Source organism: Ictidomys tridecemlineatus, chromosome 3 (assembly GCF_052094955.1).
Source record: "Ictidomys tridecemlineatus isolate mIctTri1 chromosome 3, mIctTri1.hap1, whole genome shotgun sequence".
Classification (NCBI taxonomy): Eukaryota; Metazoa; Chordata; class Mammalia; order Rodentia; family Sciuridae; genus Ictidomys; species Ictidomys tridecemlineatus.
In genome coordinates this window covers 46010899-46037021 of record NC_135479.1, presented here as the reverse complement: position 1 = coordinate 46037021, position 26123 = coordinate 46010899, and the positions used below count along the sequence as shown (strand labels likewise).

Below are 26123 nucleotides of genomic sequence, written 5' to 3'. Positions count from 1 at the left end.
AAAGAACTTCTCTGGAAATTTGGCTCAGGAGGAACAGTCAGGGAGTATTTGTTTGGCAATAGAGTGAGAAAGGCCAGGTTAGTTCTTTGGTCTGAATGGGTTCAGTCCCTTCCTCCAATCTCTCAAGGCAGGGATGGAAATGAGTTACCCAAAGGGATCTCTGAGCCACCTGCCACTCACACAACAAACCTAGTCCTTTGCCATCATCCATCAATGAGCACTAATGCCTAATGAGCATTCAGCATTACCTTAAACATTTCACATGTATTAATTCATTTAATCCCCACAAAAACTCAAAGATCTTACGAGCTACATAGTCAACATTATCCCCATTTAACAGATAAGGACATCAAAGCCCAGGAAGGAGGAAGATATTGGTGGAGTTAGAATTATAAGCCAAACAGTGGGACTCCAGAAACCTCCCATGTGCAGCAAAAACAGATCAATACCAATGTCTTGCACCTGTTCTGTACAAGAGTTTATAAAGGACCTTCCCTTGACTCTTGAAACTCTCACATAAAGGGGAAAGGGGATATCTAATCAACCAGGACCCAGAGAGATGATGTGGCTCACCCAAGGTCACAAAGCTAGTGAGAGGTCTGGGCAGCTCTCCTGCCGCCAAAAAACTGGGCAGATTTCTAGACCCGTGGTCAGCTTGCCCGCACCCCAGCCCTTCCCGGGGCCGGCATGGCCTCTGCTCGCTAGCGGAGGGCAGCAGAGGGGCGGAGCGGATCACGGCCTGTGAGCCTGGGCGCTGTCCGCGGTGCTGATGGGTTGCCGTGCCCTCGCTCGCCAAGTCGCCGGAGGGTTTCCCGGGTTCCCCTTCCAGCTGCCAACCAAAGCCAGCTCCGCGAGTTCGGCTGCCCTCCGGGGTCCTTAGGCCCAGCTCCCCCGGCTCTCAGGGCTCCCCGGGTTCCCCCTCCCCCGATCGCGCGCCGCCAGGCTCCCCTCCCCCCCGCCCCGCCCCGCCCACGGCCCCTCCCCGCTCGTCCCAGGTCCCTCCCTTCCCCCCTTATCTCTCCCGCCCCCCCACCATCCTCCAGCTCGTTCGCCAGTTCCGGTCACGTTGCTGGGTGTTTACGCCTCGAGCCCGCCCCAGACCCCCCGCCTCGGCGCCCCGGAGCCCCCCGGAGCCCCGGCCCAACCTCCCGCAGCTTCGCAGCAGCTGATGGCGCCGCAGCCGGGGCGGGCGCTGCAGAACCCCGGGCGCAGCTAGCGCGGGGGGGACAGCGTCTCCCCCACTCCCAGCCCTGCCCGGACCCTGGGCCCGCCGGCCGGTCGCTCCCTCAGGTCCCGAAGGTGAGGAGGCCGGTCGGTGGGTGTCTGGGTGGGAGCCGGCCGGGATGGCCCCGGGTGGGGAGCGACATCGCCAAGCACCAGTCTCCCCTAGAGGGCTGGCGCGCGGCTGGACACCGCAGCGCGGGAGGCGAACAAGACCGCGGGGCTGCTGGCAGAAGTTGTCCTCTACCGTCCAGAACTGGGCCCTCCAGACTGGCCACGAGTCCAGAGGGGTCTGAGATGGGGCCCCCCACCACCTTCTGCCCCCTCCCACCACACGTGCCTTTCTTTTTGCCTGCCTTTCCTGCCCTCTGATACCCCTCTTCCTTGTCCTCCTTAGTCTCTACATTCCCTATCCCCTGCCTTCTCTGGGAGTCATTCGAGGCACAATCAGGGCAAAACATCAAGATCGAAGGGGGTGGGAGACTCCAGTTTCCTCATACACCCCCACTCCCACTCCTATGTTACTGAATTCTAAGCTTTGCTGAGATTGAGTGACCTGGGATCTTCAAGAAAGGAGTCAAGGGGTCAAGAGGATGGATACTGGAATGGAGAGGACCACAAGATCCCTAGGGAATGTAGCTTTCCCTCTGGCCAGGTGACTCCACCTTGCAGGCAGAGCCCCAGACATTTGTCAAAGTCCAAATCCTTGCTCCAGACTCAAGTCCCCAGAAGAGTCAAGGACTTGGGGGTGGGGGGGCTGGGTAATTGTTTTTTAATCCGTGTACTTACTTGGCCTGGTGATTCCTAGTAAGACTCAACGCAATCTCTGTTTCACCAACATTCGGATGTATATTTCTTCTTTGCAAGGTATGCCCAGAGACAAAGTTCTGCCTGCAGGAAGCTTATGACTTCGAACAGAAGACAGGTGTACACACACACACACACACACACACACACACTCTCACACACACATACACACACACACACACACACACACATATCCTGGGATGGGGGTGGATGTAGAGCATCTATGGCAGAATGTGGTGCTTAGCTACCACCCAGATTCCAACAAATTGCCTGAGAAACACAGAGGCAGGAGAGAGTAATTTCAGCTTGATGAGGTAGCACTGAAACAAGGCTCTGAAAGACAGATCAGGTATCCGGAGGCAAAGATAGGGTGGGGTTTAATAAGTGGGAGAGTTTGTCATGAGAGCAGCAGAGGTAGAATAGGAAGGAGATCAGCCTGCAAAAGTAGGCTACTTTTTTACTGGGAGGGTCCTAAATTCTGGAGGAGAGGGAGTGTTCCTAGGTGCCACTCACTGGAGTTATATATGTTGAAAAAACTACTTTACCTCTCTGAACCTGTTTCTTCATTTATGAAGTGCATGTGCTTAATAAGATTTAATAGAACCTTCAGTGTAGAGTTGTCAAGATACGTTAATACATGTAAGATGCTAAGAACATTGCTGACCCTTATTTTTGATACTAGTATGATTGCTTGTGCATTGATACCATGTCCCAGAAACGGTTCTTGAGTTCCTGTTCTCCTCCTGCCCTAGGCCTCTGAGTCAGGTAGTGAAGAGGAATAATGACTAAGAAAATGAAGAATATATTGATTCATTTATTTACTCATTTATTGCCATTCCTGTCCTAGCTAATATACTTGCCCTAGTGATAAGAATGATAAAAAGGGGGATGGGGTTGTGGCTCAGAGGTAGAGCGCTCACCTACCATGCATGAAGCACTGGGTTTGATCCCCAGCATCACATAAAAATAAATAAATAAATAAAGATATTGTATCCACCTATAACTAAAAAATAAATATTAAAAAAATGATAAAAAAAGAAAAAAATAGGCTTAACATTCTCGTTGGGAAAAAAGGCAGCCAGATATGGGGATGCATGCCTGTAATCCCAGCAGTTCAAAAGAAGACTGAGGCAGGAGGATTTCAAATTCAAAGCCAGCCTTGGCAACTCAGTGAGATCCTGTCTTACAATTAAAAAAATTTAAAGTAAAAACTAAATTAATTAGTTAAAAGCTGGGAATGTAGCTCAGTGATAGAGTACTTGTGGGTTTAATCCCCAGCACTTGAAGCAAAAAGGCCTACACCCTTAAAGAACTCCAACAAAATGTAGGTTTTCAGTGTTCAGAGTAGTACAAAGATATTTGTTGACATGATAAATATCTTCAACCCAAAGAGAAAAGAAGCACTAAAGATGAAATTGAAACTGGGGCAAGAGAATTGGTCAGGAAGCAAGGTATGGTATACAATGAAAGTTCCTTGTAGAGAACAAGAAGTCTGGGTGCTGGTTCCTCTGCCAGCCTGCCTGAGAGAGAGATGGGGACAGAAGTGGCCAGGGAGACATTGAGTGGAGTAAAGGATGGGATGTGGGATTTAGACATCTAAGGAAAAATTAAACTATAAAAGTCGTTTTCAGAGGCTGGGGATATAATCCAGTGATAGAGCACTTGCCTGCCTAGCATGTGTGAAGCCCTGGGTTGGATCCCCAGCACTGCAAAAAAAAAAAAAATGAATTACAATAAATACACACACCGACGGTTTTCAGATTTTTAGTTAGCAAAAGCTTTATCTCCAATGAATTTCCATGCATAAGCTCATCATGTAAAAGAAGATTAAAAAGCACAACCCCCAACCCTGCATTTTGTCCCCAATCCTTTTTACAGTATCTCCCCTCTGCAGAATTCTGGAGATCTGTGGGGGAAAAAAATTGAAAATCATTGGCTAATATAACTCTGAAGGCCCTCTGGGTCCTGGGTTCTATGGTTCTGTGCTTTTTGTTTCTTTCAACCCAAAGAGATGTAAAAACTGAAGAGAGAGAGAACAGAGTTTCCCCCTTGCCAATTCAGTTATAAGCAGACAGCTGGGAAGGAAAGTAGGGACCCAGGAACTCCAGAGACAAGCAGAAAAACAGGTTATTTTCAGGGATGAGGAGCCTCAGAGCCAACATTGCACAAGGGTCAAAGGGTCAAAGGGTCGCTGAGCTTGGCACCTTGCCTATAGTTGAGAGCTTGAGAAGAGAAGGCTTCCTTCATTAGCTTCCCTAAGGGGAAATATTTGCAGCTTTCAGTCACTTTAGAGATGCCTCAGAAGTATTTGGAATTAACTATAAATTGTGAACCCTATCATAGGTCCTTTTTTATTCTTGGTGACACTTTTTATAAATGAACATTATTTTTCATCAAGCTAGAAAATGAACACAAAAAGAAAAAGGAGTAGCAGTAAAAGGGAAGCAGAAGCAAGGCAGGCCCTGAAATGGTCAGGACAGTGGACAGAGGTGAGGAGGCCCTCTTCACCTTTCACTTGTGAGGCTGGGCATCTAGGGCTGGGAGTGGGAAGGAGATGGAGCTGAGAACTCTAACCCTTCAGCTGCTGCCACTGGCCTGAATCACATCTTGGGCACAAATACTTATGAAGCCCAGACGTTCTAGGACTGCATTTGTGTTGTGAAAACCTAACATTTTCCTGGCTGGGGCCTTATGATGTGCTTGTGATTCTTTGGTTCCATAAAGATATTTGTGCTTTCCCTCGTTCCCCCTTCCCTCCTCCATCTCCCACCCTCCCCCAGACAAACTACACAATAACATCTAAGAAAGAATATTTGCCAAGATCATTTGTGACCCAAATTTTCTGCCCTGGGAAGAGCAGCCTGCCTAGTTGGAAGCAAAAACTCAAGTCCTTCTGGGAAAGCACTGAAACAGCTGGTTGGCTCAGCCTCTCACTGTGGCTAGGGTCCAGTCCCCAGAGCTGTCTGGGAAAGGCTTTTACCCTTCAGAATCATTTACATTCTAGTGGCTAGGATCAGACATTTCTCTCCTCACCCTAGTACAGGCCCACACAGCTTCATCCTGCAGTGTTCACAGAACATACAGACAGAGATGCAAGACAATCGAGAAACACACACATGGGCCTAGAAGTGTAGCTCAGTGGTAGAGTGTTAGCACTCATGAGGCCCTGAGTTTGATGTCCAGCAGGCACTCCACACACAGGCACTCAGGCACAGGCACACACATCTCTACATAGACATGCAATTGCACAGACATACAGCTCACCAGACTCTTCTGAATTATATCCCAGAATATTTGATGGCCTATTTGACACAAAATTTTTTTTGTTTGAAGACTTTGGGACATGTCAGACTTGACATGTGTCCATCTTGATCTTAACTTCTCTGTAAGTCTGCCCTGCCATCAGTCTAACATTCCTACAGATTCACTCACTTGTGTTTTCTGCAAATATTTACTGAGCACTTTGCCAGATACTGTGCTAGGTACTAGCAAAACAAAAGTCTTTCATCTTCTGTTATTGACAATCTGGTAGGGGAAACAGAAAGTATGCAAAAATTCTATATATTCATGTGGGAATAATTCATGAAAGAAAAATAATTCAGATTAAGGGAATGGAGAATGATAGAAGATTCGTTTTAGGTTGAGTGATCAGAGAAAGGCCCTGAGGAGATGACATTTGAACAGAGCCTTGAAAGAAAGAAGGGAATGGGCCATGAGGCGATCTTGGTGAAGGGTATTCCTGGCAGAGGAGACAGCACATACAAAGTCCTTGAGGAGACCATAGTGGCTGGGGTGGAGCCAGCAGCAGGGAGAACAGAAGATAAGGTACAAGAGAGCTGGAGTAGGTTGTATAGGATCTGATGAGAACTTTGGGTTTGGTTCTAAGAGGAATCCGAAGCCACTAGAGAGTTCTGAGTCAGGGACAGAGAGACATGACCTGTATTTGCTAAAAGAACTCTTGCTCTTGCAGGGAAAACATGGCGGGCAGGGTGGGGGTGGAAGTAAGGAGGTAGGAGGCTAGGTAGGAGGCTATTGCAATGAGTTGGAGACTGACTAGGGTGACAATGAGAACTGATTGGATAGAGGATACTTTTTTTTTTTAAGAGAGAAAGAGAGAATTTTAATATTTATTTTTTAGTTTTCAGCAGACACAACATATTTGTTTGTATGTGGTGCTGAGGATCGAACCCGGGCCGCACGCATGCCAGGCAAGCACGCTACCGCTTGAGCCACATCCCCAGCCCCTAGAGGATACTTTTTTGAAAGCAGAGCCATTATGATTTGCAGATGGATTGGCCATGGGATATAAAGACAGGGATCAAAGATGACTCCCAGGGGCTGGGGATGTGGCTCAAGCGGTAGCGCGCTCGCCTAGTATGCGTGCGACCCGGGTTCGATCCTCAGCACCACATACCAACAAAGATGTTGTGTCCGCCGAGAACTGAAAAATAAATATTAAAAATTCTCTCTCTCTCTCTTCTCTCACTCTCTCTCTTCTCTCACTCTCTCTTTAAAAAAAAAAAAAAAAAAGATGACTCCCAAATGTTTGGTCCCAGCAGCTGAGTAAGTAGGCAAACGGCAGTGCCATTCATCAAGATAGCAAACAGTGAGCCAGGCATGGTGGTGCATGCCTGCAATCTCAATGACTCTGGAAGCTGAGGCAGTAGGATTACAAGTTTGAGGCCAACCTCAGCTTAGCAAGACCTTATCTTGCTAAGGTCAACTTAGCAAGACCAACTTAGGCCACCTTAGCAAGACCCTATCTCAAAATATAAAGGGCTAGAGATGTAGCTTCAGTGGTAGGGCACCCCTTGGTTCACTCCCTGGTATGGAAAAAAAAATTAAATGATGGCAAAGAGTGGGCAGGAGCAGATTTGTAGGTGGGAGCACAGGAGTTCAGTATTTGGACTTGTAAGTTTCAGAGACCTAATATCCAAATGGAAATGTTAGGTAGTCACTGTAGCATTCAGGAAAGCATTATTTTAAGGGTCAGCACCATATAAATAGTATTTACAGTCCTGGGACTGAACAAGTTCAGTTAGGGAGTTGTTATAGATAAAGAAGAGGTTAAGTGTGAAAGATGAGGCAATAGGGAAGGACCCATATACACAAGAACGAATACACAGGGTCCTTCTCAATAGGAAGGACCCTGTGTATTCATTCTTGAGATGCTCAAATCAAAAAATGACAGGCAGGGGCTGGGGATGTGGCTCAAGCGGTAGCGCGCTCGCCTGGCATGCGTGCGGCCCGGGTTCGATCCTCAGCACCACATACCAACAAAGATGTTGTGTCTGCCAACTAAAAAATAAATATTAAAAAATTCTCTCTCTCTCTCTCTCTCTCTCTCTCTCTCTCTCTCTCTCTCTCTCTCCTCTCTCAATTTCTCTTCAAAAAAAAAAAATGACAGGCATTCTGGGGGCTGGGGCTATAGCTGGGTGGCAGAGTGCATCATGAGGTACTGGGTTCAATCCTCTCAGCACCACATAAAAATTTTTTTAAAAAATGAAATAAAGGCATTCTGTCCTTCTACAACTACCAAAAAAAAAATTTTTTTTTAAATGGGAGGCATTCTGGACATCCCTTCTGCATCGTCACAATTCAGTTCAGTCCATCTCCAAGTCCTGCCAATTCTACCTCCAAATTACGCCTGGATCCAGCAGAGTGGCACATGCCTGTAATCCCAGCAACTCGGGAGGCAAGAGGATCACAAGTTTAAGGTCAGCCTGAGCAACTAACGAGAGAATCCTGTTTCTAAATAAAAAGGGTTGGGGATGTAGCTCAGTGGCTAAGCACCACTGGGTTCAATCCCCAGTGCCAAAAAAATGAAAGCCAAAAAACACCATCTTTACCTTCACCAACTAGGCCAAGACCACCATCATCTCTTATCATGTCTTTTTCCCAGCTGACCTCCCTCCATCCATTCCACTGGCTCTAGTCTGCTCTCTTCACAACAAACAGCCAGAGTGGTTTTTTAAAAGTGAAAATCTTAGAGCACTTGTCTACCATGAGCAAGGCCCTGGGTTGGATTCTCAGCACCGCAAAAAAAAGAAAGAAAATCTTATCATGTACTACTTAAGATTCTTTAATAACTTCCAAAGTCACTTAATAATTGTTTCTTCACAGTGCTGGGGATCAAACCCAACGCCTTATACATGTTAGGCAAGTGGTTTATCACTAAGCCACACCCCAACCCCAACACACTAAATATTTATAAAAAAAAAATCTTATTATTTACTAGACCCTGTATGCTCCTCCCCTTACTAACCTCACTTACTGTGACCTTCTCCAATACCTTACACTTTAGCCCTCATTAGCAGTGGCAATGTCCTAGTTCTTCAAACAGACCATAGAAGAATTTAGCACAAAGCCCGATAAGCAGCAGGCATTCAATAAATGCAAACTCTTGTTATTATCTCTTAGTTCTTCTCTACCTCTAAGTCTTCACAGATGCTGGTCCTTGTTTCAGGTATTCTTCTCTTTACTCTTCTAACTTTCTAACTAACTTCTTCTCCTTCTTTAAGTCTTTATTTGTTTTTATTGCTATATAACAAATGATCACAAATATAGTGCCTTAAAACAATGTAAAGTTAGGAGTGGGAATGTAGCTCAGTGATAGAATGCTAGCATATGTGAGGCCCAGGGTTTGATCTCTAGCACTGCAAGAAAAAAAAAAAAGAAAGGACAAAAGAAAAAAAAAAGCATAAATGTATTATTTTACAGTTTCTAAGGGTCAGGAGCCTGGCACATTTTAGCTGGGTCCTCTACGCGGAGTTCCTTTGAATGGCTCACCTAATTAGGTCAGGCCCACACAGAATATTCTCCCCCCCTTTTTTTTGCAAGGAGGGTACCCATGATTGAACTTAGGGGTACTTGACCACTGAACCACATCTCTAGCCTTTTTTTTTTTTTTGTATTTTATTTAGGGACAGGGTCTCACTGAGTTGCTTAGTGCCTCACTTTTGCTGAGGCTGGCTTTGAACTCTCAATCATCCTGTCTCAGCCTCCTGGACCACTGGGATTATAGGTGTGAGCCACTGAACCAGGCTCTTTAAGAAAAAAAAATTATATATATATATATATATATATATATATATGTTGTTGATGGATCTTTACTTTATTGATTTACATGTGGTGCTGAGGATCGAACCCAGTGCCTCATACATGCTAGACAAGCACTCTACCACTGAGCTACAACTCCAGCCCCAATATTCTCCCTCTTGATTAACTCAAAGTTGTTTAAAGACCTTAGTTACATTTGCAAAAGCCCTTCTCTTTTGTATATAACATACTCATTGGAGTGAAATCCATCATATATGTAGTCATATCCACATTCAAGAGGAAGGTGTAATAACAGAAGGTGTATACCAGAGACTGGGAAATTCAGGGACCATTTTAGGATTCTGCCTACCACAAGGTCTCAGCCTAAAAGTTACTTCCTTAAAGAAACCTTTCCTGAATACAAGTAAAATAGGTTCTATAGGCAGTTCAGTGGTAAAGTACTTGCCTCGAATGTGGGAGGCCCTAAGTTTGACTCCCCAACTCTGTAAAAATAAATATAAAAGTAAAGTAAAATATCTGGGTGTGTGACACATTCCTGTGATTTTATAATCCTAGTAACTTGGGAGAGTGAGGCAGGAGGATCCCAAGTTTGAGCCTAGCCTTGGCAACTTAGTGAGACCCTATCTCAAATAAAAATAAAAAGGGCTAGGAGTATAGCTCAGTGGTAGAGTATACAACGTTTTAATCCTCAGTGTGAGAAAGAAAAATTAAAAGTTTCTTGAACATAGATAGTAAATGTACAGTGATTCCTACAGGCCAAAGCCCCTCCTCCCACTGCTAAAATGAAATACCTACTTGATTGGGAATGGTGGGGTGAGAGGAATAGCTCAAAAGGGAGCCCAGGGAGAGAAAGCTAACATGTGAGGTTCTCAGGTGACCCTACAAATGAAAGTCTCACATAGAAGCCAACCTGGAAAGGATCATTTGCTAAACAGTGCTGTCTTCCTCACCTCCCTCTCTCCCGGCTGTGGAATTCCTGGGGCAGGTGGAGGCAGGTTGTTCAAACCTTAGGAACCCCTCTGACAGAGAAGGTATGCGCTCTGAATCCTGCAACCCAGTGCCCAGGGCCCCATGTTCTTGCCTTCTGCCTTTGCTTTTCCAGGATATAGATCATCATGAAAGAGAGTCATTGGGAAGAGGGCAGGGCCACAGGGAAAGCTGGAAAACCCAGCCGACATTACTGCACATCTCCCTGGCCCATTACAGTGACTTAGGTTTCTGCCATGGGATTTACTGTGTGAGTCTCTGTATCACCCTCTTTCAGTTCTCTTTTACAAAGGGACCCCAGGACTTTCCTTCAGCTCACAGTAAACATTCATCAGATCTTTCTCTTTGTGGCTAGGAGGAGTATAGAGCCCTGCTTAAGTCAGGGAAATGGAGCTGACTAGCTGAGCATAGTGGCTCATACCTCTAATCCCAGCAACTCAAGAGGGTGAGGCGGGAGGATGGCAAGTTCGGAACCAGCCTCAGAAATTTAACAAGGCCCTAAGCAACTTAGTGAGACCCTGTCTTAAAAAATAAAAAATGTCAGAGAGGTAGCTCAGTGTTAAACTTCCCTTGGGTTCAATCTCCAGTACCTACCCCACCAAAAAAAAAGAAAGAAAGAAAAGAAAGAAATGGAGCTGACCTGGGGAGGGTTGTGGCTCCAACAGTCTGGCAGCCCTGCCAGCTGAGCTGAAGTCATCCTGGAGCTGAGATGCTTGTGGGATGCCAGAGCTGGAAGAGACTTCCAGGTTCATCCTGTCCACACTCTCTCATTTTACCCATGGAAAACTGAGAGCCCAATGAGGAAGAGGACTGGCCCTAAGTCACACAACTTATGGAGAGGCAGCTAGACCCACCCCCCAAGTGGTCTCTTTGCTATTCCATTTGTTTTTCTCTCTGAGCAGAAGAATCCAAAGTTACACAGGAACAAAAATAAAGCAAGCTCCTCCTGAGCCTCTGGTTCTTCATCTCCTTTTTTTTTTTTTTTTTTTTTTTTTTTAGTTGTAGATGGACATAATACCTTTATTTTTATGTATTTATTTTTATGTGTTGCTAGGATGGAACCCAGTCAAGGCAAGCACTCACCCCTGAACCACAATCCCAGGCCAATTCTTCATCTCTTAATGCATTTTTTTTTTGATACTACAGATTGAACCCAAGGGCACTTAACCACTGAGCCCCAGCCCAAGCCCTTTTTTATTTTTTATTAGAGAGAGGGTTTCGCTGAGTTGCTTAGGGCCTCGCTGAGTTGCTTAGGGCCTCGCTAAGTTGCTGAGCCTGAGTTTGAATTCACAATCCTCCTGTCTCAGCCTCTCAAATTGCTGGGATTCCAGGTGAGTGCCACCATGCTCGGCTTCTTCATTTCTTAAATGGGAATAATTTTACTTCCTTGACAACTCACCCACTGTTCATGAAGCTTGAGTGAGTCAATAGAGGAGAAATGACAGCGGTAGCAGAATTGTCTACCCAATGACAAGAAGACTCCAGAGTAGAGGCGACCACGAGGGATCTGACAGTGTGTCAGGACAGATGGGCTCAAAAGATGTGTGTTCACTTTGTGGTCCTCCCCAGGTGGGGCCTTGGCCTGGGTTACCATGGATACCATGTCCCTGGAGCATCAGATTCAGAGCGTGCAGCGACACATCAGCTTCCTGAAAAAGGAACAGATGGCACTACTTCGAGACCTGCACCTGGAAATTCTGAGGCTGCAGAAACGCTGCTCAGGTGAGGCCAAGAGGGCCCGCTGGCTGGCTGGGTGAGGAAGGGTCGTTGTTATCATCATTACTGTTGTCTTTGATAGGGTGACCACCATGAGCCCCTGTGAGTCTCACATTAATCCTGTCACTTCCTTTTCTGGATGAGGAAACTGAGACTTGGGAAGGTAGGATAAGCGCTTTGGGGTTGAGGGCTCTGGTGAGGTTGTAGATGGGGGAACATGGAAACAAGTTCCTACAGATTCCTGTCTTTCTTTGAGTCACTGTTCACTAAGCACCTCAAGCTCTGAAGAAACCATGAGTCTAACTGGGGAGACACATACCAACAGTGATATTAAGATGTAGAAGAGGGCTGTGGTTGTGGCTCATGCTAGAGCGCTTGTGTAGCATGTGGAAGGCACTGGGTTCGATCCTCAGCACCATATAAAAATATGTCCAAGAACAACTAAAAAAATTTAAAAATAAAAAAAGATACAGAAGAAGTCTGGGGATATGGCTCAGTGGTAGAGGGCATGTTTAGTATGCGCAAGGCTTTGTGTTCAATCCCCAGAACTGAAAAATAAACATAAAATAATATATATATATATATAATTCATATATATTCATATATATATATATATATATATATATATGCATATGTGAAGGTGGGAAGGTTGTTCACAGACAAGGTCATAGTCAACCTGGAGCAAGTGATAAAGGAGGAAACCAAGGCCCCCCAGTGGAGGAAGCACTTCAACTCCTTGAAAGCTGACTAATAAATAGACATGGTAAGATATTATAAGGAGGGCTGGTGTTATAGCTCAGCTGGTACAGTGCTTGCTGTGCATGCACAAGGCCCTGGGTTTGATCCCCACCACCACAAAAAGAAAAAAAAAGATATTATAAGGAAAGGAAGAAGGAAAAAACCTTCCAAATGGAGGCAACAGCATAGCAAAGGCCAAAAGGTAAGAGATCAAATGCTCATGAAAAGTTCTGTTTGACAGGATAAAATTGATCTGAGAGGAGGCTGGTGAGAAATCCAGCTGGAGGTAGATTGTGGAAGACCGTAACAAATACCAGGATAGCTAAGGAGTTTGGCCTGTCCACTTAGAGGTAGTGGGGAGCCACTGAAGGTTTTTGAGCTCCATCAGCATTATGCTGCCTTAAGAAACTCAATCTGGCAGTTTCATGGAAGATGAATTGTGAGAGAGGGAGATCAGGAGACTTATGGAAGAGCTAATGAGATGGTCCAGAAGAGAGAATGAAGAAGGATGGAAAAGGGAAGGCCAGTGAAAGGCAGGTTGAAGGAAAGGGCTTGGCACCTGATTGGATTTGTGAGTATGGTGAAGAGAGGCAAAGGACAGAACAAAATCCCAGGCTGGCTTCTACTCTTGAACCTGCAGCCTCAGCTGCCTGAGCCTCTCAGAGCCTTGCCTTTGGCCCAAATGCTCACACAGGTTTAGGCTCCCTGAGTACAAGCTTTGAACCATTGGCTACAGAATGTCTCAGCTGGGAGGACCCAATTTGTTTATTGCAGAAATGGGTAAACTGAGGTACAGAGAGAGACTCATACAGTATGTTAAGGGCAGAACCAGGATGCCTAGTCCTATGTGCCTCTTCAGCTTTCTGGACATTCTCTACCTCCAAGATACTCACTCCTCTACCTCTCTTGCAGCCTCTGTCCATGGGAGGGTCCCCACTGCAGGGGGAAACAGGCCTAGAGAGCTTGAGGGACCCACCTGGCTTCTCACACTGTGGCACAAGCAGTAGTTAGTCCTGACTCTCAACCACCACATTCTTCTCCTGGTCCACATACAGGTCAAGCTGCCAAACTCCAAAGCAGGCTTCCTGCAATCTCCCCCCAAAGACCAGATGGCAGCAGAGACCATCCTAAGTGCAGGAATGGTCCATGAGAACTCATCCCTGCCCAATGAAACTTTGGCATTGAAATAACAGCCTTAGAGGAAAATAGTAATCCTAAGACCTTACAGCACTTCCTCGAATTTCTTCTTGTTTTGCCCCAATTCCAAGAACTTGGATCCCCTGGCTCCTGACACAGGCTGGATCCCAAGAAAGTACCACAGGCAGGCACAGAGAGCCCTTTGCCCTCACTACCCTTCTCAAATGGGCATGGATCGACAGACTCTTGATTATTGATTAAGAAGATAAAAATAACTCTGGACTGGGCTGGAACTGCCACCGTGGGGGCTGAAATGACTGAATAAGGCCCTCCCTCCAGGAGGAAGGGCTGATGAGAAGGGGGAAGAACAAAGGAAAAGATGGGGTGGTGTTGAAGAGCATCGCAGAGGCTAGGAAGGGGATAGGAAAGGAGAGAAGCCAGGAGAGCTTCTGGAAACCTAGGCTGGCTGAAGACTCGGGACAAAGGTGCTTGAGAAGGTGGTGGGTGTGTTCTGGGCTGGCTGTGCAGCCTGAAAGATGACAAGAGCTGCCTATCGCCTACTGTGCACTCAGCACTAACTCAGCCCTGGACCAAGCCCTCTGTTTATTTTCCCTCACTTCCTTCTGGCACCCAGCCCCTTAGAAGTGCTGTTTTGTCCCCATATTCCAGATGAACAGAGGTTCAGAATGGTGCTATTACTGGTCCAAAGTCACAGTGTATCTGACCTCACAGCATGTTCATCGGAACCATGAGGACTCTGGTCAAAAGATGGGAAGGAACATTTGCCAGGTGGAGGAGTGGAGCCTAGCTGGGATTCTCTCTCCCCATCCTCCAGTCCCATGGTGAAAGGCTGAAGAGAAACCAGCCCATAGGGAGGTAGTGGCAAAGCCAAGGTCTCTTGAGCTAAGTTCCTAACCTAGTCCATGGTCCCTTGAGCTACATTGCAAAGTTTTGAGGAGAGGCCAATTGGTCCCAAGAACCCTGCAAGGGTAGAGGCCTCAGAGTCCTCACGGGGTCCCCAGGGAAGAGGTTCAGGCTCCGGTCACAGCAAAGGCCCAGGTACCCTGGGCTCTGTCTCCTGGCAACAAGTGGTCTCTCCAGAGAAGGCTTCTCCAGCAAAGCCCCTGGTCTCTAGAAGAGCCCTCTGAGGGCAGTGAGGCAGAGCAGGCAGAGAGGCCCTGGGCCAGTCTTTGTAGGTACTGATGGATGGTGGTCCCAGAGATATGCTACCTTTCCCCACCCCCAGGTTCACACCTTCCTCCTTTGGGCTCTACACTTTGTTCCTGCAGGTACACACAGGTGATCCTGAGTGGGTCTCCTCCTACACAGGCCTCTGTGGCTCCTGGCTTCCTTCTGACTAGTTTTCTCCACTGATGCCCAGGATCCAACTCAGGACCTTGGACATGCTAAGCATGTGTTCCACCATTGAGCTACCCCCACAGCCCCTCTTCCCAGTTCTTGCGTTCTGATGGTGATAGAAGAAAGAGATGGGTAAATGATATCAAGCTCAGTTGGGCTGAGAAATGGGCCACTTTGGGCACTAAAGAATGGGGACTTAGGGTTGGGATGTAGCTTAGTGGTAGTGTGTTTGCCTAACATGCCCGAGACCCTGGGTTCATCCCCAGCCCAGCAAAAAAAAAAAATAAGTAAAAGAAAAAAAATGAAAGGAAGAAAGAAAGAAAGAAACAGGAACTGGGAGGACAAGAAAAGAGGGAAAGGGTGAAAGTAGGGCCACCAATGCGCAAGAGGAAACTGTTACAGCACCAGTGCCCTTGGGTGGCTTTTCCCATGCAGCACCCTACTGGGTCCCACCCACTCAATGCTAAGCCAAACTCCATGCAGCTCCATCACTAGGTGGCACTGTCCTCCTTGAAGCTCCTGGCCCCTCCCTGTGGATTATGGCAGAATGGGGCCATGGGAAGGAGCTGAGCTGATCTTCAAACAATAACAAAGGCACAGCAGTACTGGCTGTGGAAATAGTAAAACACATGGTCCAGATTGATAAATAGCTACTGCCCCTTTCCAGTGCCCCTAAGAGGCTCTGGATACCTTCAGAGAAACACTAATGAGTCAAAGCCCTGAACAGTAAGAATCCTCCAGATCAGCTATTCAGTTGGCATATCAGCCCTAGGCAGGGGCAGATACTTCCCAAGTCCCCAAACAAGCCAGGCTCCTCTGTCCCACAAAGGTTGAGCTAATTCCCCAACCAAGGCACAAAGCCTGAACTGGAGTTGAGCCTGCCAAGCTCAGACTGTGCCCTGGGCATGTGTCTTCCCCTTGCTGAGCTGCAGCAAAATAGGTGTAGGGGATGGTTTAGATGGTTCTAGGCATCCTTATTGCCACTTCACTGAACTATGATTCCCTGATATCTATACCTCCCCCCACATCTCTACAAACACACAAATCGGCTTTTTCTTTTTTCTCCCCCAGAACTGACCCATGACCTGGAAATGAGAGAAGCCCAATCTCACCAGCAAGGTAAGAGAAGAACCACTGGTGGGGAAGTGTCATGGGACCCAACAGATCAAGTTCCCTCCAACCCTTGGTAGGACCTATGTCTCTCCATCCCAGCCTGAACATAGGGACAGCAACCTCCTCATATTGGTGACATCCTCACCAAGAGAGCATGTCAGCCCTGCCTGCCCATTCAGAGAGTGACCTTGTACAGTAAACAACCTGTAAAACCATATGAAGCACCCTGTATCCATGTCTCTGTCCAAAGTAAGAAAAGGAAAGCAGAAAGGAGATGGCTCTGTGGTTTTAATTCCACGTTTCTGGGACCCAGCTCCCCAGTTCTTCCCATCCTGTACAAGTGATCTACAGTAAATGTCCACACCCCACCAGATGCTGAGTGTCAAAATATAACACAATAGTAGCATGGAGTCCTTGGCTTTGAGGCACTTAGTCTAGATGAAAACAAAAGAGATACACCCACACACACATTAGCAAATCTTCCACTTCACAAAAGCATAACGTAGTGCTACTGTAGCAATTGCATCAGGACATTTTTTTTTCCCAAAGCATTATTTTACTTATAATATGGGAGTTGGGTGGGGAGATAGTGTTCAATGAGCACAAGAGTTCCAGTTTTGAAAGATGAAAAAGCTCCAGAGAAAACTGAGCACAGTGTTACACACCTGTAATCCCAGACACTAAATTGCCCAGGCTGGCCTCAAATTTGGGATCCTCTCCTGAGGCAGGAATATCCCAAATGTGAGTCCAGCCTGGGCAACTTAGTGAGACACTGTCTGAAAATAAATAAGTAAAAGGAATAGGAATGTAGCTCAGTGGTAAAGCATTCCTGGAGTCAATCCCTAGTACCACAAAAATTAATTTAATTAACTAATTAATTTTTAAAAATTAAAGTAAAAAGGGCTGGGGCTGTAGCTCAGTGGTAGGATGCCCCGGTGATTAGTCCCAAGTGTGAGGGGTAAAGAGAGGGCAGAAGAGCCAGATACAGAAGCAAACACCTGTAATGTCAGGAGGCTGGGGCAAGAGGACCAAAAGTTGGAGGCCAACCTAGGCAACATAGTGAGGCCCTGTCTCAAAATAAAAAATAAAAAGAACTGGAGCCAGGCACAGTGACACATGCCTGTAATTCCAGATGCTCGGGAGGCTGAGGCAGGAGGACTGTGAGTTCAGAACAATTTAGTGAGGCCCTAAGCAATTTAACGAGACCCTGTCTCTAAATAAAATATTAAAAAAGGGCTGGGGATATGGCTTAGTGGTAAAGTGCCCCAGAACCAAAGAAAAAAAATTCTAGGGGCTGGGGATGTGGCTCAAGCGGTAGTGCGCTCGCCTGGCGTGCGTTCGGCCCGGGTTCAATCCTCAGCACCACATACCAACAAAGATGTTGTGTCCGCCGAGAACTAAAAAATAAATATTAAAAATTCTCTCTCTCTCTCTCCCCTCTCTCACTCTCTCTTTAAAAAAAAAAAAATTCTAGATATCTGGGGTAGCCAGGTATTTCTCTGTGTGGTCCCAACTACTCAGGAGACTGAGTCAGGATCACTTGAGCCCAACAGTTCAAGGCCAACCCGGGCAACATAGGGAGATCCTGTCATTAAAAAAGAAAAAAAGGGGCTAGAGCTGGGGCTGGAGCTCAGTGATAAAACACTTGTCTAGCATGTGTGAGGCACTGGGTTTGAGCCTTAGCATGGCATTAAAATAAACAAATAAATAATTAAAAGAAAAGAAAGTTCTAGAGATCTGTTGTACAATGTGAATATATGTAATACTACTAAACTTAAGAATAGTTAAGATGGGGATGGACACAGTGGTGCACACCTGTAATCCCAGCAGTTTGGGAGGCTGAGGCAGGAGGATCTTGAGGTCAAAGCCAGCCTCAGCAATTTAGGGAGGCCCTGAGCAACTCAGTGAGACCCTGTCTCTAAATAAAATACAAAAAAGGGCCAGGAATGTGGCTCAGTAGTTAAGCACCCATGGGTTCAATCCCTGGTGCAAAAAAACAAAAAATAAAAGAAAGAAAGAAATGGTTAAGATGGTAATTTTTATTTTGCTTTAACTATAATTTTAAAAAAATTAAATGTGGGACTAGGGCTGTAGCTCAGCAGTAGAGCACTCGTCTCACAAGTGCGAGACCTGGGTTCCATCCTCAGCACCACATAAAAATAAATAAATAAATAAATAAATAAATAAATAAGTGAAATAAAGGTGTTGTGTCCAACTACAACTAAAAAATAAATATTTAAAAAATTAAATGTGGCAGGAGGAAGATTGCCTTAATCTTAATCACCAGATTATAAGATTTTAATCATCAGATTATAGGTTCTCTAAGAACTAGGACTGGGTGTTATCCTTTGTGAAGTGCAAGACATGTTACCTGGCTTGGAGGGACTCTAAGAACTTAGCTAAAAATAAATCCAAAACTAGTTACTCTTGGCCAGAAGAGTTCTTAAGGACAAACTGCCATATTGCTGAGTTGCTTATAGATTAAGAGCTACATGACCAAGAATTGAAGACAAGGACAGCTGGAAGTTTAAGCTAAAATGCTAGGAGTCCTGCAAATTGCTTTATATATATAAAGATTAGCTGGGATCACCTAAATATTTCTTCTCACTCTGCTCACTTCCTTAGATGGCAGTCCTGGGCAACCCTTGGTCCTTAGGTCCTTAGACACCCCACACACACATACAAAAAAAAAAAAAAACAGATGGACAGATCAGTGACAAGCAGCTTTCACCCCTACTGTCTTTCCTTTGAAAAGGTTTTTGGGGTCACGAGCTCAATCACTATCCCAATGTAATGAGGTCTTTTGTTTTTTTCTTCTCTCTCAATGAACTTGAGAACTCTTTCTTTGTCCTATAACTTGGTGATTTTCATGTCCTAGGGTTCCCTTTTACTTCTTCCTTCTCCTTCTATCCTTCTCTACGGATTGAACCCAGGAGACCATTGGGCTCCATCCTCATCCCTACCTTTTTTCCTTCTTACTGTTTATTTTTGAAACAGGGTCTCCCTAAGTTGCTGAGGTTCTCCTCCAACTTGCAATCCTCCAGCTTTGCCTGCCTCCTGGGAGTAGCTGGAATTATAGGCCAGCACCACCATACCCAGCCCACTGTTCCCTTTCCTCTTTCTGCTGCCTAGATCTCAACATTGACTCACATGTGCCAAGTCCCAGGATCCAGTCTTCCAGGATGGAGTTCATGATCCAGGAGGCTGGGGTCTTCAATTCTAGCTGTTCATGAGATTCACCTGTGAAAACCAAAGCACTATCACTTCCAGGTCCAATCCAAGAGATTGTGATTCAAATAGGCCTTGGTAGGGCCCAGGAAGTATTTTTTTTTTTTACATTGTCAAAGGATCTTTATTTATTTATATGCGGTACTGAGAATCCAACCCTGTGCTTCACACATGCTAGGCAAGCATTCTACCACTGAGCTAGAACTCCAGCTTAGGAAGTGGTATTTTTTTGTTGTTGTTTATTTATATTTTTGTGGGTGCTGAGGATCAAACTCAGTGCCTCACATGTTTGAGGCAACTGCTCTGCCATTGAGCCACAACTCCAGCCCAAGAAAGTGGTATTTTTTTTAAAAGCTCTCTGAGTGTTCCAATGTTATGTCCAGGGCTGAAACCTGCTGCAGGGGCAAAAGCAAACAATACCCAAGTAAACAAAACCTGAGGATTGAACCCAGGGGCACTCTACTGAGCTACATTCCCAGAGGTATTTATTTGTTTGTTTGTTTGTTTTATTGAGACAGGGTCTTGCCAAATTGCCCAAGCTAGTCTGGAACTTGTGATTCTCCTGTTTTAGCCTCGCCAGAAGCTGAGATTATAGGTGCCTGGCTTAAAAAAAAAAAAAAAAAAAGATAAATCTCTACAAAGGAAACAAGGACACCGATTTCTCCCTTCCTGTGAACACTCCCAACTCTTCCAGCCCCTTGCTCTTGCCATGTCTTTCTTCCATGGGGCTTTTGAACAAGATGTTCCCTCTTCTGGAGCACACTTCTCCAGGGGAAGAGGTATTCATCCTTCAGATTCTAAGCCAAGCCTCTTCTGCCAGGAAGCCACCTCTGATTAGGTCACATCCTTCTGTTACAGCATTGATTGATTTGCTTCTTTTTGGAGCATGTCACAGTGTGACCTCATTTATTATTTACTATATCTCTTCCATTGCACTGTAAGTTTTTTGAGACCCATTTTATTATCCATCATATCCTCAATGCCTAATACAGTGCATATAGACAGCTCAACAAATTACTTTTGGAAAGACTAAATGGTCAGCAAGAGTTTCACATTTAAAATGAACCCGGAAAAGGCTAGGAATATAGCTTAGTTGGTAGAGTGCTTGCCTCACATGCACAAGACCATGGGTTCAATCCCCAGCACCAAAAAAAAGAACCCGGGAAAAATTACAAGAAAAGCCAGGATATGTGCAAGGATCCTGAGAAAGAAAAAGGCAGGCCACTGAGGCTGATTCGTGGGGAGGGAAAGAGCGCACCACAGGCCGCGTAGGTGGGGCGGACTAAAGCTTTGTTACACTGGCCGCTGAGCTGTGGGGGTTCTGCCCCACGCCAGGCGGGCACCGTCACCGCTCTCTTCTATCTCTTCTTCCCAGAGGAGGCGTCCCGGGAGCTGGAGAGCAAGTGCCGCGCGCTGGAGTCGCAGCTGGCGGCACGGACCGCCGCCAACGCAGAGCTGCGGCGGGAGGTGGCGCAGCGCGAAGTTCTGGTGTCCGCGCTGCGGTGCAGCCTGCGCGCGGAGGAGCGCCGCTTCCTGGAGGAGCTGCGTCGCCGCAGCCACCGCGCCACGGTGCTGGGCACCGAGCTGCAGAAGCACACTGAAGCGGCCGCCTACCTCTCCTGCCAGCTGCACGCCGCGCGCCAGAGACTACAGGCCCCGCGCCCGGGCCCCGGCGCTGCTGCGGAACCCCGGCCCCGCCGGCGCGCTCAAAGGGCCCGCCGCCCGCCGGAGGCCGCCACCAAGGGCCCCAGCCGGGACTGGGCCTCCTGGGACCGCGCAGCTGGACCCCTGGACGACGTCGACCCCATGCCAGACCCCGCGCTCTTCCTCTACGCCCGGAGGCCCCCGCGGCCCGGCGCCCGCGGCCCACGCCAGCCGCCGCCACAGGAGCCACAGGAGCCTCCAGACCAAGGTGGCCAGCAACCCAGGCCCTGCCAGAGCCCGCCCGCCGCATCCAGCGCGCCCGGGGCCCCGGAGTAGGCTTGGGGCTGGCGGGGGAAAGGCCCTCACGGCCCGGCTAGGGACGCAGCCCAGTCCCGCTGGCAGGTCCCGAGGGCCAAGGGCAGTCGCCCCGGCTCCAGGGAGCAGGGGAAGGCGGCCCCAGCTTCCCCACCCCCTCAAACCGCCCCGCCTTTTGTATTTCCCAGCGTTTCTGAAGCTTCGAGCTCTCCCCTCTCGCGAGGGAGTTCCTCTGCGGGGCTGAGCGATTGCACATTTTTTTGTGGAGAAGGACTCGTACCAATCCAGATCTGGTCCCCACCCTGCCACTGGGAGGGGAGGGGCGGGGGACACGCCCGGGAAAGCTGACAATCTTTGTGGGGAGGGTAAAGGCTGGGTTGGCCTACAGAAGGAAATGCAGAGTGCACTTGGCACCCCTAGACCTTCCAGCTTCCCTGCCTTGCCTCCCCCAGCCCTGCCAAACCTTGCTCCCGAGGAGAGGCCAAAGAGGCTAAGAACTAGCCTCTTCACTCATTACCCCTCCCCCATTGATATGTCCTTGCAGGTGAGAGCACCGAACACTTTAGAATTTGCATCCTCCCAGAAACCCTGGTGGGGAAAGTGCTGCCTGATGGAAGTTGAACTTCCGGAGAGCAGCACGCCATAGACCCTTAGAAGAGTTATGGAATGGTGGCAAGAACGGGGCTGGAGCTATTCCAGCGCAGTTCTTCTCGGGTCTGCCAGGCAGGTATGTAGGGATTGGAGCTGTGCTGGGGAAGCGCCCTGGGACAGGGCAAAGACTGCTGCTCCCCCTCAGGAGCCTGTTCTGGGAGTTTCCCTAGTCCTGTTATTGGTGCTAACCTTGCCCAGCTTCTAAGCAGCTGGCTGCACCCAGAGGCAGGAAAGAGGGCTGGCTTCTTGGAAGTAGAAGCTATTGATAGAAGTTTGGGTTTGCAAGGGGGAATATCCCGCTCCAGGGATGCCTCTAAGTCTATCTGAGAGTGGTGGGATGCCCCTATGACCCTCTGTCTTGGTGGGGAAATGGTAAATAGAAAGCAGGATTCCTCCCCTCTCCCACTCTCCCAGCTACCCAACCCCCACTACCAAAGGCAGGAAATACAGTTTCAGTCCAGCTCATTGCCCCCAGCCCAGCCCAGCCTAGAAACACAAACCCCCCAAAGCTCCATCACCATCCCTCTTGGGTTGGTCCTACATCGAGTCCTAAGTGCCTGTGAGTTCTTCCAGGGGCTGCCAAGGGAGGACGCCTTTCCCTCACTCAGACACTGGTCCCTGGCAGGTTCTGACCCTGGCTTGAAGATACACATTCTGCATGTCACCCAGGGGTTGGGAGGAGAGCAGAATCAATCTCTATAGGTAAAAAACTCTTCTCCCATTAAGGCCCCCAGGGAGAAGTGGGGAATCCCCAGTCATATCCTCTTTTGCCCTGTTAGAGGGAGGGAGAATTTGGTAAGAAGCAGAACCCAGTGAGCACACTTCAGGCCTGGTCAAACATGCTGCCCCCTCCCAGCTGACCCTATCCAGGATTGATGAATCCACCAAGCAATAACCAGGCCTAGTCTGGGCTGTCCAGCTCCTGGGAGTAAGGCAGCAGAGGTGGCAGTCTGGGAACCTTTCTCTCATTGCCTTACCTCTACCCCACTAGCCCCTGTGGCTGTGCCCAGGCATCTGCCTCTCCTCAAGAGTGTATGATTCACTGTGCCCCATTCTGCTGCCCTCCCTAGCAGAACCTGTGGGGGAGAGGGCTCACTCCCCTCTCTTGAAGGTACCTGGAGGATTATGGGAAGAGGAAAGTTCTCTTCCAGAGGAACTCACATTGACCTTCATCTCCCACAACCACACCTTTGGAGTGAACAGGGTGACTTTGTTATGTTGATTCTTCTGCAGAGATGGCAAAGTCCTTTATCCACCGCCCACCCATCCTCTAAAAGCCATAGCTGTGCCACCTGGCCTCCTTCAAAGCTCTGTAGCAATAGCTCTCTTCCTTTTTCTTCCTCAGTACCTGGAGTGTCTGGCTAGGGCACCCACCATACCCAGCCCCAGGAATCCTCAGTGGCCTGCCTGCCTCTCCCCAAGAGACCCTATCAGCATTGTGCAAACCCTGTCCCTCCTCCAGCAACCAGATAATGATACTTAATTGTTTGGTAGTGCTTGGAGAGTCCCCAGATGAAAGAGAGTGCTGGGGTGGCTGACCTGCAGCTGATGTGTTTGGGGGTGGCTGGGAAAGGAAATAATGCAACCCTTATCTCGGGGAGGAAGAGTGGCGGGAGGCCTAAGGCAGACACAGGGTTCCAGTTTTAACAGAAATACCCCTTCCCCTACTCTCATCTGGAAATAAAGGAATAGAGACTTCCTTCCACCTACCTGCAGCCTCAGGGCCTGATTGGGGCCCTGCCCTCAGCTTCCACTTCCTCCCCTTCCTGGTCCTGGTTTGAGGGACCCACCAGGCCTAGCTCTTGGAATATTTGGGTGAATGAGAAGGGAAAGGAATGTTTTTTGTCTCTCTTCTCTATTACATGCACCCCACTGGTGGAAGGAGGGGAGTGTTGACATGGACACTCAGAGTCCCTAGGCAGGGATCCCACCACATTCCAAGTATAGAAAGTCCCAGAAGGGAGAGCTGCAGGTAGATGGAAGCCCCCCAGTGTTCAGGAAGCTAGCCAGGGCACAGTGGGCAAAGTTGTATGAGGCTCTATACCCATGACCCTGTAACCCTTCCATCATGACCTGCACTTTGTGGGACCAGTTCAGGGCAGTATAGAGCCCTACCTAGTGGAGAAGGAGGCCAGAGGGTGTGGAGCAGTATCTCCTCACTTGCAGAGCCCGGGGGACCCCTAAATGCCCTCTCACTGATATGTCAGCCTTCAAAGGAGGACATGCAGGGCAGAGGGATCCTGCTCCGAATTCTCTGTTGGCTGCGCTTTTTAACCCAATGCTTTTCAGAGTGTATTCACTCACCCCCAGAAATAGAGCCCTGTGCTTTAAGGGGTGACTGTCATATGCCTTATTCTTAATAAAATATTTGAAAAACAAGCAAGTCAGCTCTTTTCCTAGGGCACTGCCTGCTACCCCATCTCTGTTCCTGCAAGTTTGGGGAAAAGAGGTAGAAAGTGGCTTGGGAGTCAGCAGGTAGAGTGAGCAAACTGAGTCTCAAGGGTTCCCTCAGCAGATATGCCTCAGATAAAGCATAAGGTGTTCTCTGAGATGTGCTGACCCCCTGCCTATTGCTGCCATGTAACCCATGCCAATGAACAATGAACGAAAGCTGTCTTAGATCAGAGGCTCTTGTCTAGGCTGGGGAGGGATAGATTGGTAGGATCCCATGCATGGAATTATCCATTGTTCTGCCTAAAAGGAATCATGAGTTTTGGGCATCTTTGGCTGTGAGGGTTCCCTGCCTCTATCTGTGCATTTTTATTTATTCACTTATTTACTTTTCCCCAGTACTAAGGATTAAACCCAAGGGCAGTCTACCACTGACTTACCTCCCCAGCCCTCTTCATTTTTATTTTATTTTATTTTTTGGTATTGGGGTTTATACCCAGGGGCACTTAACCACTGAGCTGCATCCCCAGTCCTTTTTATTTTGCAACAGGGTCTTGCTAAATTGCTCAGAGCCTAAATTGCTGAGGTTTGCTTTGAACTTGCAATCCTCCTGCCTCAGCCTCCCAAGTAGTGGGGATTACAAGCATGTGCCACAGCTTCCCTGCTCCCATCTGATGCAACTGTAAAAAAACCCAACATCACAGAAGTGAGTCCTTTCTTATTCCCTGTTAATGAGAGTTATCTTAAGACTGCAGGCTTAGGAACTCAGCTTACCCAGCACCCACAAGAATTCAAACCAAAACACTTTCAGTCTAGGTCTATGTTGTGGATGAGTCTAGGAGAAAAAAGCAGTAGCTTCACATCCCAAAGATACAAGGGATCCTGATAATAGGACCCTTCTTTTCCTTTTGAGGAACAGCATTCTGCCCGTCTCCATATTTTTGGGGGGGATGACCCCCCCGCCCCATGGCAAGGTAGGTCATGTTGTTTGGTTTAAAGATGGGTACATAATTCAATCTGAGCCAATGAGAATCAATAATAGGACTTTTATTAAAGCCACTCATTGAACACTCCATGTTAGGTGCTAAGGTTATAGTAGTGAACAAAATAGGACTGTTGACAAGGACAGCTCGGTCAGGTGGCTTAAATGGCAGATGATCTGTTTGGCGGTCTGGCAGTTCATTTGCTACTATAAGAGATAAGGCTGCCAGAGTATGAAACTATCAGAAAAGAAGCAGAACCAGGAGAGATGAAGAGTCTCCTGGATCCAGTTATGCCTGAAGCTCATACAACCCTGTATCTTTCCTTTATATTAACCAATAAGTCCCCTCCCCCTTCCACACTTTTGCTTTTTTAAAGTGGTCAGCATTGATTTGTGTTTTTTTCCCTGTTTATTATTTTTTTCTTTTTTTTTAAAGAGAGAGGGAAAGAGAGAAAGAGAGAGAGAGAGAATTTCAATATTCTTTTTTTTTTTTTTTTTTTTTTTTTTTTTAGTTATCGTCGGACACAACATCTTTGTCTGTATGTGGTGCTAAGAATTGAACCCCGGCCGCACGCATGCCAGGCGAGCGCGCTACCGCTTGAGCCACATCCCCAGCCCCCTGTTTATTATTTTAAGAGGCAGGGTCTTGCTATGTTGCCCAGGTTAGCCCCAAACTCTTAGGCTCAAATAATCCTCTTACCTCAACTTCCTGAGTGGTGAGAACCACAGGCATGGCCAGGTTCTATGTGTGTATGTATGTGTGTTTGTACCAAAG

The 26123-nt window shown here is 47.5% G+C and overlaps 2 protein-coding genes and 1 long non-coding RNA gene across 5 annotated transcripts in view; 1 reads left to right on the top strand and 2 right to left on the bottom strand.

Moving 5' to 3' along the window:
- Rap1gap2 (RAP1 GTPase activating protein 2) overlaps positions 1-2109 on the bottom strand; it is a 228331-nt gene extending 226222 nt beyond the window's left edge. Inside the window, exon 1 of the mRNA XM_078042659.1 lies at positions 2011-2109. The gene's annotated coding sequence lies outside the window, so the exon portion shown is untranslated. The remainder of the gene's footprint in view (positions 1-2010) is intronic.
- Ccdc92b (coiled-coil domain containing 92B) lies at positions 1033-24354 on the top strand. Of its 2 annotated transcripts, none has more exons than XM_078042660.1 (4): positions 1033-1299; positions 11644-11796; positions 16096-16143; positions 20741-24354. In XM_078042660.1, the coding sequence occupies exons 2-4, from the start codon at positions 11667-11669 to the stop codon at positions 21343-21345; spliced, it is 783 nt and encodes a 260-aa protein (XP_077898786.1). In that variant the 5' UTR covers positions 1033-1299; positions 11644-11666; the 3' UTR covers positions 21346-24354. The 2 variants fall into 2 exon arrangements, with proteins under 2 accessions (XP_077898786.1, XP_077898787.1); XM_078042661.1 differs by lacking the exon at positions 1033-1299 and adding an exon at positions 7614-7745.
- LOC144376140 (uncharacterized) lies at positions 3778-20758 on the bottom strand. Of its 2 annotated transcripts, XR_013436265.1 has the most exons (3): positions 19288-20758; positions 11474-11723; positions 3778-3934 (listed from the first exon to the last, which is right to left on the bottom strand). It is a non-coding gene; the product is annotated as an uncharacterized LOC144376140 (long non-coding RNA). The 2 variants fall into 2 exon arrangements; XR_013436264.1 differs by lacking the exon at positions 3778-3934 and having other exon boundaries at positions 11251-11723.
- Positions 24355-26123: the final 1769 nt, after the last annotated feature.

What these genes read in the sequence shown, in the direction of transcription:
- Ccdc92b (XM_078042660.1), top strand. Translation starts at nt 11,667, where the DNA reads ATGGATACCATGTCCCTGGAGCATCAGATTCAGAGCGTGCAGCGACAC. An exon ending in GCTGCAGAAACGCTGCTCAG is followed by an intron (nt 11,797 to 16,095) that starts GTGAGGCCAAGA and finishes TTTCTCCCCCAG; the next exon opens with AACTGACCCATGACCTGGAA. An exon ending in AGCCCAATCTCACCAGCAAG is followed by an intron (nt 16,144 to 20,740) that starts GTAAGAGAAGAA and finishes TCTTCTTCCCAG; the next exon opens with AGGAGGCGTCCCGGGAGCTG.